This window comes from Oncorhynchus mykiss, chromosome 1 (assembly GCF_057628025.1).
Source record: "Oncorhynchus mykiss isolate SJ-2025 chromosome 1, ASM5762802v1, whole genome shotgun sequence".
In the NCBI taxonomy this organism is placed as follows: Eukaryota; Metazoa; Chordata; class Actinopteri; order Salmoniformes; family Salmonidae; genus Oncorhynchus; species Oncorhynchus mykiss.
Window position 1 is genome coordinate 14,414,178 of NC_143022.1, and position 20,895 is coordinate 14,435,072.

General features: G+C 43.7%; 1 protein-coding gene across 2 annotated transcripts; it reads left to right on the forward strand.

The window, feature by feature from the left end:
* Positions 1-7,504: 7,504 nt before the first annotated feature.
* btf3l4 (basic transcription factor 3 like 4) lies at positions 7,505-20,803 on the forward strand. Of its 2 annotated transcripts, none has more exons than XM_021624163.3 (6): positions 7,505-7,566; positions 18,386-18,453; positions 19,488-19,601; positions 19,855-20,056; positions 20,288-20,347; positions 20,435-20,803. In XM_021624163.3, the coding sequence occupies exons 2-6, from the start codon at positions 18,400-18,402 to the stop codon at positions 20,479-20,481; spliced, it is 477 nt and encodes a 158-aa protein (XP_021479838.1). In that variant the 5' UTR covers positions 7,505-7,566; positions 18,386-18,399; the 3' UTR covers positions 20,482-20,803. The 2 variants fall into 2 exon arrangements, with proteins under 2 accessions (XP_021479838.1, XP_021479752.1); XM_021624077.3 differs by lacking the exon at positions 7,505-7,566 and adding an exon at positions 17,681-17,782.
* The last annotated feature ends 92 nt before the right edge of the window (positions 20,804-20,895 follow it).

Genomic DNA, 20,895 nt, shown 5'->3' on the forward strand with positions numbered 1-20,895 from the left:
CACAAGGTCCTTTGCTGTTGTTCTGGGATTGATCTGCACTTTTCACACCAAAGTACGTTCATCTCTAGGAGAGACAGAACGTCTCCTTGCTGAGCGGTATGACGGCTGGGTGTTTATACTTGCGTACTATTGTTTGTACAGATGAACGTGGTACCTTCTGGTGTTTGGAAATTGCTCCCAAGGATGAACCAGACTTGTGGACGTTTACAATTATTTTTCTGAGGTCTTGGCTGATTTGTTTTGGTTTTCCCACGGTGTCAAGCAAAGGTAGGCCTTGAAATACATCCACCGGTACACCTCCAATTGACTCAAATGATGTCAATTAGCCTATCAGGAGCTTCTAAATCCATGACATCATTTTCTGGAATTTTTCAAGCTGTTTGAAGGCACAGTCAACTTAGTGTATGTTAACTTATGACCCACTGGAATTGTGATACAGTGAATTATAAGTGAAATAATCTGTCTGTAAACAATTGCTGGGAAATGATTTGTGTCATCCACAAAGGTAGATGTCCTAACCGACTTGCCAAAACTATAGTTTGTTAACAAGAAATTTGTGGGGTGGTTGAAAAACAAGTTTTAATGACTAAACCTAAGTGTATGTAAACTTCCGACTTCAACCATAGGTCCTGGATGGCAGGAAGCTTGGCCCGAGTGATATACTGGGCCGTACGCACTACCCTCTTTAGCGCCTTACGGTCAGATGCCGAGCAGTTGCCATAACAGGCAGTGATGCAACCTGTCAGGATTTTCTCGATGGTGCAGCTGTAGAACTTTTTGAGGATCTGTGGACCCATGCCAAATCTTTTCAGTCTCCTGAGGAGTAAAAGGTTTTGTCGTGCCCTCTTCAAGACTGTCTTGGTGTGTTTGGACCATGATAGCTCATTGGTGATGTGGACCCTAATCTAATTAGGCCCTAATCTATGGATTTCACATGACTGGGCAGGGGAGCAGCCATGGGTGGGCCTGGGAGGGTATAGGCCCACCCACTTGGGAGCCAGGTTCACCCACTGGGGAGCCAGGACCAGCCAATCAGACTGATTTTTTCCACACAAAGGGGCTTTATTACAGACAGAAATACTCCTAAGTTTCATCAGCTGTCCAGGTGGCTGATCTCAGACGATCCCACAGGTGAAGAAGCCGAATGTGGGGGTCCTGGGCTGGTGTGTTATTGCCAAATTCTCTAAAACGACGGAGGTGACTTATGGTAGAGAAATTAACATTCCATTGTCTGGCAACAGCTTTGGTGGACAATCCTGCAAATTGCATGCTCCTTTAAAACTTGAGACATCTGTGGCATTGTGTTGTGTGACAACTTCACATTTTAGAGTAGCCTTTTATTGTCCCCAGCACAAAATGCACCTGTGTAATGATCACGCTATTTAATCAGCTTCTTGATATGCCACACCTGTCAGGTGGATGGATTATCTTGACAAAGGAGAAATGCTCAGGAACAGCAATGTAAACAAATTTGTGTACAGCATTTGAGAGAAATTTGCTTTTTGTGCATATCGAACTAAACTTAAGCCCCTCCCATGGGTGCACATGCACTTGCAAACGTGAACATGCGCGCACAATCGTTGCACAAATATAGCCTGTCATTACCACTTCCGGCGCCGACAGAGATGGCCGCCTCGCTTCGCGTTCCTAGGAAACTATGCAGTTTTTTGTTTTTTACGTGTTATTTCTTACATTAGTACCCCAGGTCATCTTAGGTTTCATTACATACAGTCGAGAAGAACTACTGAATATAAGATCAGCGTCAACTCACCATCAGTACGACCAAGAATATGTTTTTCGCGACGCGGATCCTGTGTTCTGCCCTACAAACCGGACAACGGAGTGGATCACATGCAGCGACCCAAAAAAACGACTCCGAAAAAGAGGGAAACGAGGCGGTCTTCTGGTCAGACTCCGGAGACGGGCACACCGTGCACCACTCCCTAGCATTCTTCTTGCCAATGTCCAGTCTCTTGACAACAAGGTTGATGAAATCCGAGCAAGGGTAGCATTCCAGAGGGACATCAGAGACTGTAATGTTCTTTGCTTCACGGAAACATGGCTCACTGGAGAGAGGCGGTGCAGCCAACGGGTTTCTCCACGCATCGCGCTGACAGAAACAAACATCTTTCTGGTAAGAAGAGGGGCGGGGGCGTATGCCTTATGGCTAACGTGACATGGTGTGATGAAAGAAACAAACAGGAACTCAAATCCTTCTGTTCACCTGATTTAGAATTCCTCACAATCAAATGTAGACCGCATTATCTACCAAGAGAATTCTCTTCGATTATACTCACAGCCGTATATATCCCCCCCCAAGCAGACACATCGATGGCTCTGAACAAACTTTATTTCACTCTTTGCAAACTGGAAACCATTTATCCGGAGGCTGCATTCATTGTAGCTGGGGATTTTAACAAGGCTAATCTGAAAACAAGACTCCCTAAATTTTATCAGCATATCGATTGCGCAACCAGGGGTGGAAAGACCTTGGATCATTGTTACTCTAACTTCCGCGACGCATAAAAGGCTCTCCCCCGCCCCCCTTTCGGAAAAGCTGACCACGACTCCATTTTGTTGATCCCTGCCTACAGACAGAAACTAAAACAAGAGGCTCCCACGCTGAGGTCTGTCTAACGCTGGTCCGACCAAGCTGACTCCACACTCCAAGACTGCTTCCATCACGTGGACTGGGATATGTTTCGTATTGCGTCAGATAACAATATTGACGAATACGCTGATTCGGTGTGCGAGTTCATTAGAACGTGCGTTGAAGATGTCGTTCCCATAGCAACGATTAAAACATTCCCTAACCAGAAACCGTGGATTGATGGCAGCATTCGCGTGAAACTGAAAGCGCGAACCACTGCTTTTAATCAGGGCAAGGTGTCTGGTAACATGACCAAATACAAACAGTGCAGCTATTCCCTCTGCAAGGCTATCAAACAAGCTAAGCGTCAGTATAGAGACAAAGTAGAATCTCAATTCAACGGCTCAGACACAAGAGGCATGTGGCAGGGTCTACAGTCAATCACGGACTACAGGAAGAAATCCAGCCCAGTCACGGACCAGGATGTCTTGCTCCCAGGCAGACTAAATAACTTTTTTGCCCGCTTTGAGGACAATACAGTGCCACTGACACGGCCTGCAACGAAAACATGCGGTCTCTCCTTCACTGCAGCCGAGGTGAGTAAGACATTTAAACGTGTTAACCCTCGCAAGGCTGCAGGCCCAGACGGCATCCCCAGCCGCGCCCTCAGAGCATGCGCAGACCAGCTGGCCGGTGTGTTTACGGACATATTCAATCAATCCCTATACCAGTCTGCTGTTCCCACATGCTTCAAGAGGGCCACCATTGTTCCTGTTCCCAAGAAAGCTAAGGTAACTGAGCTAAACGACTACCGCCCCGTAGCACTCACATCCGTCATCATGAAGTGCTTTGAGAGACTAGTCAAGGACCATATCACCTCCACCCTACCTGACACCCTAGACCCACTCCAATTTGCTTACCGCCCAAATAGGTCCACAGACGATGCAATCTCAACCACACTGCACACTGCCCTAACCCATCTGGACGAGAGGAATACCTATGTGAGAATGCTGTTCATTGACTACAGCTCGGCATTCAACACCATAGTACCCTCCAAGCTCGTCATCAAGCTCGAGACCCTGGGTCTCGACCCCGCCCTGTGCAACTGGGTACTGGACTTCCTGACGGGCCGCCCCCAGGTGGTGAGGGTAGGCAACAACATCTCCTCCCTGCTGATCCTCAACACTGGGGCCCCACAAGGGTGCGTTCTGAGCCCTCTCCTGTACTCCCTGTTCATCCACGACTGCGTGGCCACGCATGCCTCCAACTCAATCATCAAGTTTGCGGATGACACAACAGTGGTAGGCTTGATTACCAACAACGACGAGACGGCCTACAGGGAGGAGGTGAGGGCCCTCGGAGTGTGGTGTCAGGAAAATAACCTCACACTCAACGTCAACAAAACTAAGGAGATGATTGTGGACTTCAGGAAACAGCAGAGGGAACACCCCCCTATCCACATCGATGGAACAGTAGTGGAGAGGGTAGCAAGTTTTAAGTTCCTCGGCATACACATCACAGACAAACTGAATTGGTCCACTCACACAGACAGCATTGTGAAGAAGGCGCAGCAGCGCCTCTTCAACCTCAGGAGGCTGAAGAAATTTGGCTTGTCACCAAAAGCACTCACAAACTTCTACAGATGCACAATCGAGAGCATCCTGGCGGGCTGTATCACCGCCTGGTAAGGCAACTGCTCCGCCCTCAACCGTAAGGCTCTCCAGAGGGTAGTGAGGTCTGCACAACGCATCACCGGGGGCAAACTACCTGCCCTCCAGGACACCTACACCACCCGATGTTACAGGAAGGCCATAAAGATCATCAAGGACATCAACCACCCAAGCCACTGCCTGTTCACCCCGCTATCATCCAGAAGGCGAGGTCAGTACAGGTGCATCAAAGCTGGGACCGAGAGACTGAAAAACAGCTTCTATCTCAAGGCCATCAGACTGTTAAACAGCCACCACTAACATTGAGTGGCTGCTGCCAACACACTGACACTGACACTGACTCAACTCCAGCCTCTTTAATAATGGGAATTGATGGGAAATTATGTAAATATATCACTAGCCACTTTAAACAATGCTACCTTATATAATGTTACTTACCCTACATTATTCATCTCATATGCATACGTATATACTGTACTCTATATCATCGACTGTATCTTTATGTAATACATGTATTACTAGCCACTTTAACTATGCCACTTTGTTTACATACTCATCTCATATGTATATACTGTACTCGATACCATCTACTGTATCTTGCCTATGCTGCTCTGTACCATCACTCATTCATATATCCTTATGTACATATTCTTTATCCCCTTACACAGTGTACAAGACAGTAGTTTTGGAATTGTTAGTTAGATTACTTGTTGGTTATTACAGCATTGTCGGAACTAGAAGCACAAGCATTTCGCTACACTCGCATTAACATCTGCTAACCATGTGTATGTGACAAATAAAATTTGATTTGATTTGATTACAGCCATAAACTATAATACGAAATGCAAGATAGGCTACAAAAACTGAGTTTTACACCTGCATTTCGAGTTAAAAGTCATTCATCTTAGCAGCCAATATCAACCAGGGATATACAGTATCATGTCACTTCTATGTCCAAAGCAAGCAAAACCACAAGACCTTCTTGTGGCTGAGGTTGCAGGATCGGATGGGAAAGCATGTTCTATCTACCACAGGAGGTTGTGGCACCTTAATTGGGGAGGTTGGACTCGTGGTAATAGCTAGAGCGGAATCAGTGGATTGGTATCAAATACAGTGCATCAAACACATGGTAGCCGTTCCATTCGCTCCACTCTAGCCATTATTATGAGCCGTCCTCTCCTCAGCAGACTCCACTGCTATCTGCAGCTTGCTTGCAGAGGATTCCTTGCCCGCCGGATAGCCCTGTTCTTCGTAAGAAATTTTCCAGAATGTTAGGTCTTAATCCCATAATATTGAAGGCAGCTGTTTATCTTCAGACATATAGCCAGTAGCCACCCAAACTAGAAAATCTCTGATCAATCAAATCACCAGGTAGCCTATTGTTCTGGAAAAGATGAGTTAGTAGATTGCAAAACTAAATTTTATATGGATGATGAATGTAGGCCTACTCTGTTTCTGCAAAACTGGAGGAAATTAAACAAGTTATGTCTGGTCGCTAATCTGGATATGAGGGCCGCCTTTGCTCTTCAATGCTGATGACTGGTCACTGGTCAACAATCAAGACGCGCAACTTTTTGGATCTGAAGAATAGATGACACTTTATCGACAACTTGCGGACAGTGGGTTCAGAACAGCAATGGCAAACATTTTATACAAAAAAAAATACAAAATTGGGGGAAATTATAAAACCACTGAAAAGGGCACTTTGGAGACTGGAAGGGCAAAGGGGCATGTGCTCTGCACAGGTAGAGCCCTGTCTGTGCATGTTCATGATGTCAGTATCCTAATTGCGGTCGTAGCTAGCTACCTTGCTAGCTAACTGGATCCCCAACCTAGGGAAAGTGTTATCTGGAAGTTTTATGCAAAGTTCACCTCCTTTCCCAAAGGGTTTGCCTGTTTTGAAAAAAAGAGTCTCAAAAGAAGCTCTGAATAAAATTAAAATGTTGCTAAGTTCATAGTGCATAACCTCCAGTTGCACCTCTCTGTACCTCATATTGGGGCGAAGGTTCACCTTCCAACAGGACAACGACCCTAAGCACACAGCCAAGACAACGCAGGAGTGGCTTCAGGGGTCTATGAATGTCCTTGAGTTGCCCAGCCAGAGCCAGAACTTGAACCCGATGGAACATCTCTGGAAAGACCTGAAAATAGCTGTGCAGCGACGCTCCTCATTCGACCTGACAGAGCTTGAGAGGATCTGTGGAGAACAATGGGAGAAACTCCCCAAATACAGTTGTGTCAAGCTTGTAGCATCATATCCAAGAAGACTAGAGATTGCTTTCAAAGATGCTTCAACAAAGTACTGAGGTAAAGATCTGAATACTTATATAAATGTGGTATTTCAGTTTTTTATATATACATTTGTAAATGTTTTTTGCTTTGTCATTATAGGGTTTTGTGTGTAGATTGATGAGGGCAAAAAACAACAACAATGTAATCAATTTTAGAATAAGGCTGTTACGTAACTAAATGTGGGAAAAGTCAAGGGGTCTGAATACTTTCTGAATGGACTGTATATATATTTTTTAATCTGTTGTTGTATAGTACTGTCTTTTTACCAGCTAGGGCCATCTACTTCAAACCCATTCCTGCAGTCAATGGACCAAATCTCCCTCTAGTGGCCTCATGGGTGGGATGTTATTAATATTTTTCATAATATCATAATAATAATTAATAAATGTTATTTTTAAAAATCCACCAAAAATCTGGTGTTTCTATGTCAAACAATGTTGTTATATTTCAGTCTTCTGTGATGTAAATAAAGTGTAATATTGGGATGCAAACTCCAAATCTAATACATTACAACTCTAGATCTGGTATGATACAGGTAGGTGTCTTCTTTTTTTATAAGCCCATAACCATGTGTGTGAGGTGTATACTTTTGCTTCAAAGTAGATTTGTTTAAGACTCCCAAGAAGCACTCTGCATGACCCTGATTTAGCCCACTGCTGTAAAAGGCTTTAATTAAGAGCTGTCTGTCTTCCCAGTAGTCTACTTTGTGTGTGAACTGCTGACTGCACATCATTTGCAGCAGACTGTTGACACATCAACCAGGATTACGGGCAGGAATTTATGACTGTTGTTGTTTTGGCAATCAGTGGCTGTATTGGAGAGGGAGTGGTTTCTCCTCTCCTAGGCAATCAGCAATTAGTACCAGGAGGTGTGCTCTTTACCTCTTCTAGGCAATTAGAAATTAGTGTTAGTACTTCAGTCTCCCCTGTTTTCTCAGCGGCAGTCGTGTTAGCTGCAGTCTCATCGCTGAAACAAAGACGATTCCGTGGAGTTGTTCGAGGACGGAAAGATAAGGTTTCATTCACACCACTCTCTCACTTGAGTATTTTACCTAGATTTTTTTTGTCATTTTTCTCTTTTGTAGCTTTGTCAACTATGTCTGTGTTTTCTATACCTTGGCCTGTATCCCTTCTCTAGTGAACAAAAATATAAACGCAACATTTTCAAAGATTTTACTGAGTTACAGTTCATATGAGGAAATCAGTCAATTGAAATCAATTCATTGAGCCCTAATCTATTTCACATGACTGGGAATACAGATAGCTTTAAAAACAAATGGGCCTCAGGATCTCGTCACAGTATTCCTGTGCATTCAAACTGCCATTGATAAAATGCAATTCTGTTAGTTGTCCATAGCTTATGCCTGCCCATACCAAAACCCCACCGCCATCGTGGGTTACTCTGTTCACAACGTTGACATCAGCAAACCTTTCGCCCACACAAAGCCATACACGTGGTCTGCGGTTGTGAGGCCGGTTGGCCGTACTGCAAAATCTCTAAAACGACTTAGGTGATAGCTTATGGAAGAGAAATTAATGTTCAAATCTCTGGCAAGAGCTGTGGTGGACATTCCTGCAGTCAGCATGCCAATTGCATGCTCCCTCAACTTGAGACATTTGCGGCATTGTTTTGTCTGACAACTGCACATTTGAGTGGCCTTTTATTGTTCCCAGTACAAGGTGCACCTGTGTAATGATCATGCTGTTTAATATGCTTCTTGATAGGTCATATCTGTCAGGTGGATGGATTATCATGATAAAGGAGAAATGCTCACTAACAGGGACGTAAACAAATTTGTGCACAATTTGAGAGAAATAAGCTTTTGTGCATATGGAATTTTTTGGGGATCATTTATTTCAGCTCATGGAAAAGGACCAACACTTTACATCCTGCATTTTTTTTGTAAATATTTTTGTTCAGTGTAATTTAGTGTACCCTTCACGCACAACCCATGTGGAACTCCTGGTGTCCGGCAGCATTTGGAAGGCTGAGATGAACTCGGCCTATGCTACCCTTCAATCCCTAGACTTTTTGGCCCTGTTGGAGACACTGCTGCTCTCCATCTGATTATATGTTCTCTCATATTCCAAGAGCATCTGGTCATTGCGACGGTAGCACAGAGCTACTAATTTCTCCTAAGTGGTTTTATTTTCTCCCTCACTCAGTGATAGAATAATTGGTATGTTTTAAGATAATGGCTAAAGTGTTCCACTCTGAAATTGTGTGTGTGTGTGGGAAATGTTTGAGAATCATAAGAAGATGATGAAGAAGATGTGTGTAGCTCTGTTAGAATTTTAATACTAGGGTATTATAGTCTTTAGTAGGAGTGTAAGCAGAGTGAAGTTGTAAATCACCATTCTCTATCCAAATTGTAGCATCACTTTGGGAGACTATTATTATTATTTTCCATGGGGAGGTATAAAGAGTTGTAATTCTAAGTTGATTAGTTATTAGAATTTATTTTTTGATTCAATGTGTTTTTTTTATTAATGACGTGTTTGAAAGCGGTAAATGACCAGTTCTCTGAGGTCCTGGTCTTGGGGTACTTATACAGTGGTACTGTGTTCAGGCTGCACATAGAAAGGAAAATATATGTTAATAAGGGATAACAGCAACTTCAAAAGGAATGTGATATGTGTACGGCTATCTTCATGATCTGATAACCATCCTAGAGGTCACCAATAGAATAAGGGAGTATGGACTCATTTAGAAAATAGTTTTTAGCGGTAACATTTATATATTTTTTTACATTTTGTCTTAGAGGGTATAAAGAAAAGGTTAATGTCATAATGCGACATATAGTCAATGTTTGTCTAGTTTCCTGAAACAGAATTGGTATGAACTTTTATGATCTGTGCTTTTTTTTTTTCATGGAAGGTGACGTCAGATCGTGTTTCAATGCATGGTAGAAATAGTTTGACCATAGACGGTGTGTGTTAACCTTAAAACCCTCCCTAATCGGCTGAAGAAAAAGGCAACATTCGCTCCTCATTCACTCCGCCTATTGGCCCAAACCAGTCAGGCTTCAAGACAGGTCACTCCACCGAGACTGCTTTTCTCTGTGTCATGGAGGCTCTCCGCACTGCCAAAGCTGACTGTACAAACTCAGTCTCACATCAAAATTAATGTTCATCCATGTTAATCAAACTCCACATTTTGACGTTGTTCCAAATTTCAAAGTATTTAAGGTTAAGTTTAGGCATTAACTATTAAAGGCTGAAAACAAAAATATAAACAACTTTCTCTATCGCTGGATTCGAACATGTAACCTTTGGAATAAGAAGCCGACGCTTACGCCCATCCACCTTCCCCGCCCACAATGCTTTAGCAAAACCTACTTGAAAGTAACAGTGCTCACTGTTGCCCCTTGTGGCCGGTTTCCACATCATCTTCCGACATCCTCAGACATGGATGGACGTCGAATACGGACTTGTATCACGGATGACCTGCTTGGACTCTCTCTCCTGTGTATTCTCCAATATCTATCCACTGCCTTTGACATCATGGACCATCAGATCCTCCTCTCACCGCTGGGCGCTGGCATCTCAGGCTCTGCACACTCTTGGATTTTGTACTACTGGCAGGCCACTCCTACCAGGTAGTAAACCTCTTCTCTTTCTACACCAAGTCACTCAGCTACGTCATATCCTCACATGGTCTCTCCTATCATTGCTATGCGAATGACACTCAACCACTCACTCCCCCCCCCCCCCCCCCCTTCTGACACCTAGGTGGTGACACAATTCTGCGCACCTGGCAGATATCTCAGCTTGGATGTCAGCCCATCAGCTCAATCTCGACCAGACGGAGCTGCTCTTCTTCTCGGGGAAGACCCTGCCTTCTTCAAGAACTCTCCATCAAGGTTAAAGACTCCATGATGTCCCCCTCCCAGAATGAAAATAACCTTGGAGTGACATCAAAGCAGGGACTTGCTCCTGCAAGTTCATGCTCTACAATATCCGTGGAGTACAACCCTACCTCACACAGGAAGCGGCGCAGGTCCTAATCCAGGCACTTGTCATCTCCTGTCTGACCTACTGCAAGTTGATGTTGGTTGGGCACCCCGCTTGCCATCAAACTCCTGCAGCTTATCCAGAATACTGCAGTTCAACCTTCCCACGTTCTCCCATGGCAACCCACTCCTCAGCACACTCCACTGGCTTTCAGTTGACGCTTGCATCCACTACAATACCATAGTTTCTTGCCTACAGAGCAGCAAGAGAAGCTGCCCCTTCCTACCTTCAGGCAATGATCAAACCCTACACCCCAACCCTAGTACTCCATTCTGCCACCTCTGGTCTCTTGGTCCTTTCACCTCTACGGGAGGGCAGCTACAGCTCAGCCCAGTCAAAGCTCTTCTCTGTTCTGGCAACTGAATGGTGGAACCAGCTTCCCCTTGAAGGTAGGATAGCAGAGTCCCTTCCCATCTTCTGAAAAAAATCTGAAATCCTACCTCTTCGAATAGTCAACAAAAAAAACATGCCTTTCGTAAAGTGATATGGTGTGTGTGGTCCTCCCACTACAATTCGGGCTCCATACAGTTTTAGGCTACAGATAAATTATTTCATGATTAATTTCCTAGGGTGGTGATAAAACTGCACATTATCTTGATGATACTTTCCAAAAAATATTGAGGGTTTTATTCTGGTCACATGATGATCGATGCTTGACTGCCGTATGACAAATATTCTCACTCTCATCCATAATAATATCATCATGTAGACTTGCCTACCCGCACAACAACCCGCACAATCTGCCAGCTGTTGGCTAGAGCACATGTGCCAAGACTAGATTAGGCACATTTTGATATTTAAAGCAACAGTTTTTGTGACAACTATCAGTAGAGTTGAACATGCAATGAAAACACATTGAACTTTAGATTTTTAGTCGGGACATAAGAACTTATGCAACAAAAAAAAGTACATTTTGTGTGCACTGTCATTACGCACAGCTTTTTATCTGCAACAAGTCCGTGTGGTGGAAACACACCACTGGCAGGAAAATGTGCATATTTACTTTATGCAGATTTTTTTTTAAATATTTGCAAAAGTCTTTTGCCAATTGTATGAAAACCAAGCTAGTGACTTAGATGTGGTTGTCCCAACTAGCTTTCTAAAGATGACTGCACGAACTGGAAGTCGCTCTGGATAAGTGTCTGCTAAATGACTCAAATGTCATATGTGGAAGTTTAAGCTGAGAATGTAATGCACTGCGAAAGCAAATCCCTTGTCATTTTCCCTTGATTCAAGGGAGCTGGGTATACTGTAATGTATTGAACTAAACACTTAGAACAACGCTTTTAACGGTTCCCTTCAAGTAATTACATTCAGTCTCACATAATGTCCTATGTTCTGCTAGGTTAACGTCATCATACTGAGCACCCAGGTCCAGGGCGAGTGTGTGTTTCTGGACCCCTGGGTCTACATCCTCCTGAGGAAGGCCATCCTCCTGAGGAAGGCCATCCTCAAGAAGCTCTTCCTGCTGGTGCACCAAGTCCAACCCCAACCCTCTCAACCACTGGAAGTAGACCAACGGCACCTCCATCAGCAGTAAGCCAGACTGCTTCTACTTGGATGGAAATGTCAGAGGCCTACCAGACACAATATTGTGCTGTACATTCATGAGAAGTACAAGACACTGGCATGTTAGTCATCATTGACAGTGACAAACACTTAATGGCTGGACCCAGATGGACACCTGACGGACACCTATTGATTGCTTCTAGCCAACCTATTAGTACCTTACTACCTAACCTTGAAAGGATGAACTCTGCAATCAGCACTAGGATGTCAATGTTGTCTTCTTGCGTCTTCTCTGAGACAGTTATGGCTTATAAACCCAGCTGCTCAGAACTAAAGACATCTGTAGCTCTAGAGTCCCTCACAGCCCTCAAAGCAAGTGCATAATGACAAGGCCAATTGATTGTTTTACAGCTCAGTCAGTGAGTGATTGAAATATCGCCTCAGCAGGTGTTCCTCTGGTAAAATTAATTGCTCTGTTTCACTGCTGCTGATGTGTCCGGCAGATGGTTGGCAGATTAAAAATTAACACATTTAGGATTCATGTGTCTCTGTCCTAAGTGAGTACTTTTTGTCTGACGGTTTTCTGGATTTTTAAAAAATTTTTCCCAATTTGGTTTAAGTCATTTTAAATATCAAGTTTGTTTTTAAATTGTACAAAATGTATTGTTTTACTCAAACCACCGTCGGATCGGACCCCCTTGCATATGTTTGACACCCCTGCCCTAGGCTATGCTGCCCTACAAAGGCAAAACTCCGTAACCACGCCATCAGCGAAACTGAAATGGCTTGAAAGATGTTTTTACTAGCCAGCCAAATGTGTTCGGTAGATAAGTGAAAATGCAATTATTGAGTAATACTTTATGCATATCAACCATGAACACTGATTTGACCTATGCCCCCTAAAATGCAGATAATGCACTCTGTATTTTGTATGGTATTAAATACCTATATGGGTAATGCAAAGTGCTGTATCTACAATCTAAATCCATTTCTACAACCTTCTTGTTTTCCTGTTTGATGGAAACAGTTAGAAATCTCAAACTACATTCTTACTGTAATGGTTTTGTTACGTTTTTGTATTTTGAATGTTGTATTGTAATAACCTGCAAGTGTATATTTTTTTGCCATAAGGTGCAGAATGTTTATATTTCAACATTTTACTTTTTGCAGTAAATACAATCTAAATGTGTTTATCCAACTTTCCTGTTTTCATATGGTCATTTATTTGACTTTGGTCATAGGTCAAATGGGTGATCATCAAATGTTTTGGGTCACATACACATGGTCAGCAGATGTTAATGTGAGTGCAGCGAAATGCTTGTGCTTCTAGTTCCGACCATGCAGTAATATCTAGCAATTTCACAACTAACTTGTATCAAATTAATTTATATAGCCCTTCGTACATCAGCTGATATCTCAAAGTGCTGTACAGAAACCCAGCCTAAAACCCCAAGCAGCAAGCAATGCAGGTGTAGAAGCACGGTGGCTAGGAAAAACTCCCTAGAAAGGCCAAAACAGAGGAACCAGGCTATGAGGGGTGGCCAGTACTCTTCTGGCTGTGCCGGGTGGAGATTATAACAGAACATGGCCAAGATGTTCAAATGTTCATAAATGACCAGCATGGTCAAATAACAGTAGTTGTCGAGGGTGCAGCAAGTCAGCACCTCAGGAGTAAATGTCAGTTAGCCGGTCATTAAGAGTATCTCTACCGCTCCTGCTGTCTCGAGAGTTGAAAACAGCAGGTCCGGGACAGGTAGCACGTCCGTTATACACACAAGTGTAAAGGAAGGAATGAATAAGAATATGTACATATAAATATATGGATGAGCGATAACCGAACGGCATAGACAAGATGCAGTAGATGGTATAGAGTTCAGTGTATATACATATGAAATGAGTAATGTAGGGTATGTAAACATTATATTGTGGCATTGTTTAAAGTGACTAGTGATACTACATACAATTTACATTTACTACATACAATTTTTAATTATTAAAGTGACTAGAAATTTGAGCCAGTTTGTTGGCAGCAGCCACTCAATGTTAGTGATGGCTGTTTAACAGTCTGATGGCCTTGAGATAGAAGCTGTTTTTCAGTCTCTCGGTCCCAGCTTTAATGCACCTGTACTGACCTCGCCTTCTCGATGATAGTGGGGTGAACAGGCAGTGGCTCAGGTGGTTGTTGTCCTTGATTATCTTTTTGGCCTTCCTGTGACATCTGGTGGTGTAGGTGTCCTGGAAGGCAGGTAGTTTGGCCCCAGTGGTGCGTTGTGCAGACCTCACTACTCAGTTGCAGTTGCCTTACCAGGAGGTGATGCAGCCCGACAGGATGCTCTCGATTGTGCATCTGTAAAAGTTTGAGTGTTTTTGGTGACAAGCCAAATTTCTTCTGCCTCCTGAGGTTGAAGAGGCGTTGTTTCGCCTTCACCACGCTGTCTGTGTGGGTGGACCATTTCAGTTTGTCTGTGATGTGAACGCCAACGAACTTAAAACTTTCCACCTTCTCCACTACTGTCCGATCGATTTGGATAGGGGGGTGATCCCTCTGCTGTTTCCTAAAGTCCACAATCATCTCCTTTATGTTGACGTTGAGAGTGAGGTTATTTTCCTGACACCACACTCCGAGGGCCCTTACCTCCTCCCTGTAGGCCGACTCGTCATTGTTGGTAATCAAGCCTACCACTGTAGTGTCGTCTGCAAACTTGATGATGGAATTGGAGGCGTGCATGGCCACACAGTCGTGGGTGAACAGGGAGTACAGCAGATGCACCATTGTGGGGCCCCAGTGTTGAGGATTAGCGGGGTGGAGGTGTTGTTTCCTACCCTCACCACCTGGGGGCGTCCCATCAAAGTCCAGGACCCAGTTGCACAGGGCGGGGTTGAGACCCAGGGTCTCGAGCTTAATGACGAGTTTGGAGGGTACTATGGTGTTAAATGCTGAGCTGTAGTCAATGAACAGCATTCTTACATAGGTATTCCTCCTTTCCAGATGGGTTAGAGCAGTGTGCAGTGTGATTTGCATCGTCTGTGAACCTATTGGGGCGGTAAGCAAATTGGAGTGGGACTAGGGTGTTAGGTAGGTTGGAGGTGATATGATCCTTTGACTAGTCTCTCAAAGCACTTCATGAGGATGGAAGTGATAGTCATTTAGCTCAGTTACCTTAGCTTTCTTGGGAACAGGAACAATGGTGGCCCTCTTGAAGAATATGGAAACATCAGACTGGGATAGGGATTGATTGAAAATGTTCGTAAACACACCAGCCAGCTGGTCTGTGCATGCTCTGAGGACGCAGCTAGGGATGCCGTCTAGGCCGGCAGCCGTGCGAAGGTTAAGACTTTTAAATGTTTACTCACGTTGGCTGTGGTGAAGGAGAGTCTGCAGGTTTTTGTAGCGGGCCGTGTCGGTGGCACTGTATTGTCCTCAAAGCGAGCAAAGAAGTTGTTTAGTTTGTCTGGGAGCAAGATATCGGGGTCCACGACGGGGCTGATTTTCTTTTTGTAGTCCGTGATTGACTGTAGACCCTGCCACATACCTCGTGCCTGGGCCGTTGAATTGCGACTCTACTTTGTCTCTATACTGATGCTTAGCTTGTTTCATTGCCTTGTGGAGGGAATAGCTACACTGTTTGTATTTGGTCATGTAAAAGCAGTGGTTTGCGCTTTCAGTTTTGTGCGAATGCTGCCATCAATCCACGGTTTCTGGTTAGGGAAGGTTTTAATTGTCTCCGTGGGTACAACATCACCGATGCACATGCTAATAAACTCGCTCACCGAATCAATGTCTACATCAATGTTATTGTCCGCCACTATCCGGAACATATCCCAGTCCACGTGATCGAAGCAATCTTGATGCGTGGAATCAGATTGGTCGGACCAGCGTTGAGCAGACCTGAGCACGGGCGTTTCCTGTTTTAGTTTCTGTCTATAGGCTGGGAGCAACAAAATGGACTCGTGGTCAGATTTCCCGAAAGGAGGGTGAGGGAGGGCTTTGTATGCGTCGCGGAAGTTAGAGTAACAAGGATCCAGAAATTTTCCAGCCCAGGTCGACATGCAAATAAAATTTAGGGAGCCTTGTTTTCAGATTAGCCTTGTTAAAATCCCCAGCTACAATAAATGCAGCCTCAGGATATGTGGTTTCCAGTTTACATAGAGTCCATTGAAGTTATTTCAGGGCCGTCGAGGTGTCTGCTTGGGGGGGAGCGGTTAACACGACTGTGATTATAATCGAAGAGAATGTCCTTTGGTAGATAATGCGGTCGGCATTTGATTGTAAGAAATTCTAGGTCAGGTGAACAGAAGGACTTGTGTGTTGTTATGATTACACCATGACTCGTTAATCATAAGGCATACACTCCTACCCTTCTTCTTACCAGAGAGATGTTTGTTTCTGTCGGTGCGATGAGTGAAGAAACCAGGTGGCTGTATCAACTTTGATAACGTATCCCGAATGAGCCATGTGTCCGTGAAACAGAGAATGTTACAATCTCTGATGTCTCTCTGGAAGGCAACCCTTACTCGGATTTCGTCACCCCAATGAAGTTGAAAATTAAAACGGTTAAAGGTAAGGGTTATTATGGTAAAGAGTAGGAATTAAGGTTAGAGTAGGGACATTCCAAGGATTCCAGACAGCACTAACTCTAGGCTATGTAGCCTCTGAATTTTTATGTTTAACTAGGCAAGTCCGTTTAGATCAAATTCTTATTTTCAATGACAGCCTAACCCAGACAACACTGGGCCAATTGTGCACCCCCCTATGGGACTCACAATCACAGCAGATTGTGATACAGCCTGAAATCAAACCAGGGTCTGTAGTGACACCTCTATCACTGAGATGCAGTGCCTTAGACCACTGCGCCACTCGGGAGCCCATACTAACCAGTCTGCCAGACTGATTACCGCTGGTGTGTAGCAAGTTTAAAGTTTTATTGGTCATATGTAGAGGATACACGTGGTATACACCATCCAACAAAATGCTTACTTGCAGTTTCCTTCTTGACAATGCAACAACAATAAGAAGAAGACATTTAAAAATAAGAATAGGTAAATATAATAAAATGCTCAATAGAATAGACATTTTAGCATAAGTAGAATAGAGGAAAGCACAATATTTACATATGTATCATTGGGTCGCAAGTGTTTAAATTGTGCAATAGTAAATAAGTCTGGTAGCAGCACAGTGTGTGTGTGTGTGTGTGTGTGTGTGTGTGTGTGGAGAGAGAGAGAGAGTCAGTGCAGGTGGTCAGTCTGGTTCAAGTGTCCAGCAGTCTGGCTTGTAAATTGAAACTGTCTCTGAGCCTGTTGCTATTGGAACGTTAGTTCTGATACCATCTGCCGACAGTAAGGAAGTAAACAGCTCATGGCTGGGGTGTGTGGGGTCCTTGATGATGTCTTGGTTATAGGCTATGCTGGCAGGTGATAAAAGTGATTTAATTCAAATTAATTTCCAGTGATGGGATAGGTGATGAGGGATATTGTTTATACAGAGACTTAGAATGGTTCTGTTTAATTGCATTTCAACTAAGAAATCTTATCAAAATGTTGTCTCAGACAGTCCCCTTTATACTACTCCTGTGCGGTAGGGGGATTCGTAAAGGTTTTATGATACCACGGAAGAAGATATTAGTCATATGGTGAGTTACGTCATTTATCGCTCATAGTCATCCTCCATCTTTCGCTGTCGCATGCTTCCTCGGATATCTTCGGATCAGGTATGGTATATCGTGTTTACGTAAATACGAGAGGTTTCGTGGTCTACAATTACATGTGTGTTTGATAGTTGACCGGGAACGAAGTATTTTAGGCGAAAAGAGGCGTTGACACTTCGTGTGATACCCAGCAAGTCCACTAAATTAGCTTGCTAGCCAGCCTGTCTGGTTAACGTTAGCCTGGCTAGCTAATGTTAGTTATATCTGGAAATGTGTTTATATTACGTCGGCGACAGACACCATATTTTGTGAAAGGTGTCGCACGTGGATTAAACTAGTTTTCAAATTGCATGTTCTTGTGTTCGCTACTTACTGTTCAACGTAGTTAGTTACACCCCCCCCCCCCCCCCCCCATGTTAAATGTGGTTAGCTAACTAGATAAAGGGCTCATTACTAAACATAGTAAATTAGCTATCCTAGTTAGCAGCAGCCGTATGGGGTTGTAACCTGAGTGGAGAGGTTATCTGACACTGGTCATCTATGGAACACATTGTTTAACTGATATTTGATGATTGATAAATTCCCAACCCATATTGACTGCCTCCAATTGAAAACAGATAAATTGTCATGTTTTACTCTAACTCATAGCCCCTCTCATTTTTCCAGGAAACGTTAGTAACATGAACCAAGAAAAATTAGCGAAACTTCAAGCCCAGGTCCGGATAGGAGGAAAGGTAAGATAATTCTCAATCTTTAGTGATGGTTACTTCCCTTGGTGTGCAGTCGTAATTTCAACAAAAACGGTGCAGTTCTGAACGACAAATTGAAGAATGTGATTATGGAGGCAGGAGTGTTCTTTCAAATGCTCACACACCCATATTGATCTGGCCACACCCACTGAACAGTAGCATATGTACCACTGAGACTATTGAGGGACATGTGCACCGTTTTGGGGAAAGGTATCATTCAGTATAAACAGTCACGCAACATAAACGTTGAATGAACTGAACACACCCCTGATTTAGGGACTATGGGCTTCACCAGGCAAATTCAAGTCTGAACCTCAACTCGGTGGCACATGATGTTTTAATTCTCCCGCTGTAATGAAGGACTGATTTAGACAGTGTGTGTTGTGGGGTGTGTTGTGTTCAACGTTTGCTACATTGCGTGACGGTTTGTACTGAACAACACATTTCCTCAAAATGTTGTGCACAGTCTTCAACAGCCTTTGAGGTATATTTGTTCCTGGTTGATGAGGTGTGGCCTTTTTTATGGCTGTACCCATTTTTAATATATTAAAACTCGTGCAGCACTCCATAGACAATCGCCTTCTGGGCCACCATAATCACTCCTTTCTCCAAATGGTCGTTCAGCAGCCCATTTTCGTGAAATTAAACATTGAACATTGTTCTGTTGTGCAATTCATTATGAGGTAGATCAGAAAACACGCAGTACTCGGGACCTCCAGACTCGGATTTGAATACCCCAGGGCTACAACATGAGATGCACGCACGTGCCATTGAAGGAAATATAGACACGTGGAGTGTCCAAACACTGTTCTTGTTGAGAACCACTGTGTTGGCTGTCTTAGTTGGTTGCCGTTGTAAGCCCAGAGGGACCTTTTTAAAATAAAAATAAATATTGCTCTTAATTTTGGGGTGCTTTAGGCCTGGTACAAATCACCAGGTGGAGGTCTCAGAGGACTGGATATACCCCTGCTGTGTTTAACCTCTAAGTATGTTCCTACATCTCCCTGTATTGTTTTTAGGGCTCGGCACGTAGGAAGAAGAAGGTCGTACACAGAACGGCAACAGCCGATGACAAAAAACTTCAGAGTTCGCTAAAGAAATTAGCTGTCAACAACATTGCTGGTATTGAAGAGGTAAGCAACAGCAACCGTTTCACACGTCTTTGCATTTCGTAGATAATGTATTGTAACACATGCATTGCGCGTTTCATATATATTTCCTCCCTCCTTTGAGACTCCTGTCTCCAGTTTATAGATTAATTTGAATGAAACGACTGCACTTCTGATGACTCTTGCATGGGCTACAGTCTTGTATGTCAGTCACTTTGGGCACCAAACTTGGAGAAGAATCTGAAGTAACCGAAACCCCCACCTGCTCTGTCACTAGGTAAACATGATCAAGGATGACGGCACGGTGATCCACTTCAACAACCCCAAAGTGCAGGCATCTCTGTCGGCCAACACCTTCGCTATCACTGGCCACGCCGAGACCAAGCAGCTCACAGAGATGCTCCCGGGCATCCTCAGTCAGCTGGGTGCCGACAGCCTCACCAGCCTGCGTAAACTGGCAGAGCAGTTCCCTCGGCAAGGTGGGTTGGCAGATGCAGTAGGCTAGGGTGTATTTACGAGGAACCAAACGGGTAAATAAAAACGGAGGGACCTACCTGAATTTGTCCAATAGAAACTCTTGTTTTTGTTTAACTTTTGCTATAGCTTTCTGCTGTGTGCACTAATGAATACACCCCTGGGGATTATTCTGCAACCTGAGACCCAAAGAACGTCTTGATGCTTATTGTGTACAATTTCTTGTTTTGTTTCAGTGCTCGACAACAAAGCCCCTAAAGCAGAAGATATTGAAGAAGAAGATGATGATGTTCCAGGTAAGGATGATTCTGTTTAAGACTTCAGAGGAAACCTCACATCATTTCAACCTGTAAAAACATCCTTTGTTTTCCTCTTCTCTTCAGACCTGGTGGAGAATTTTGACGAAGCATCAAAGAACGAGGCAAACTGATTGATCTTCCCCCTCGAGACCCGAAACAAGGATTGGAATTGCAATTAAGAAAGGCGACTTCTCCTGTGTTTTAACTTTTAGCTATGAAGGCATATCATTTCAAGCACTATCCCATCAGCCGGAGACTTGTGTATTTTGAAATGGCCCACGGATGCAGCCCTTATCAGACTGGCTTGCGCACTTAAACTCCCAACACATTGGTCAACAGTTCAGTACTTTTGCACCACATTGTCAGTCTCGATCAGGATTGCGGTGGTCTTTAAATAAAGCTAGTCTTCAGAGTTTTTTTGTTTATGAAACAAAATAAAGGTGATTAACATTTTGTACATGGTGCTGTGGTCTTTCTAGCTGTTGAATGGGGGTATTTTGTTTTTGGATACTACAATTTTCACAATGTCTGCCACCCTGGTTCAT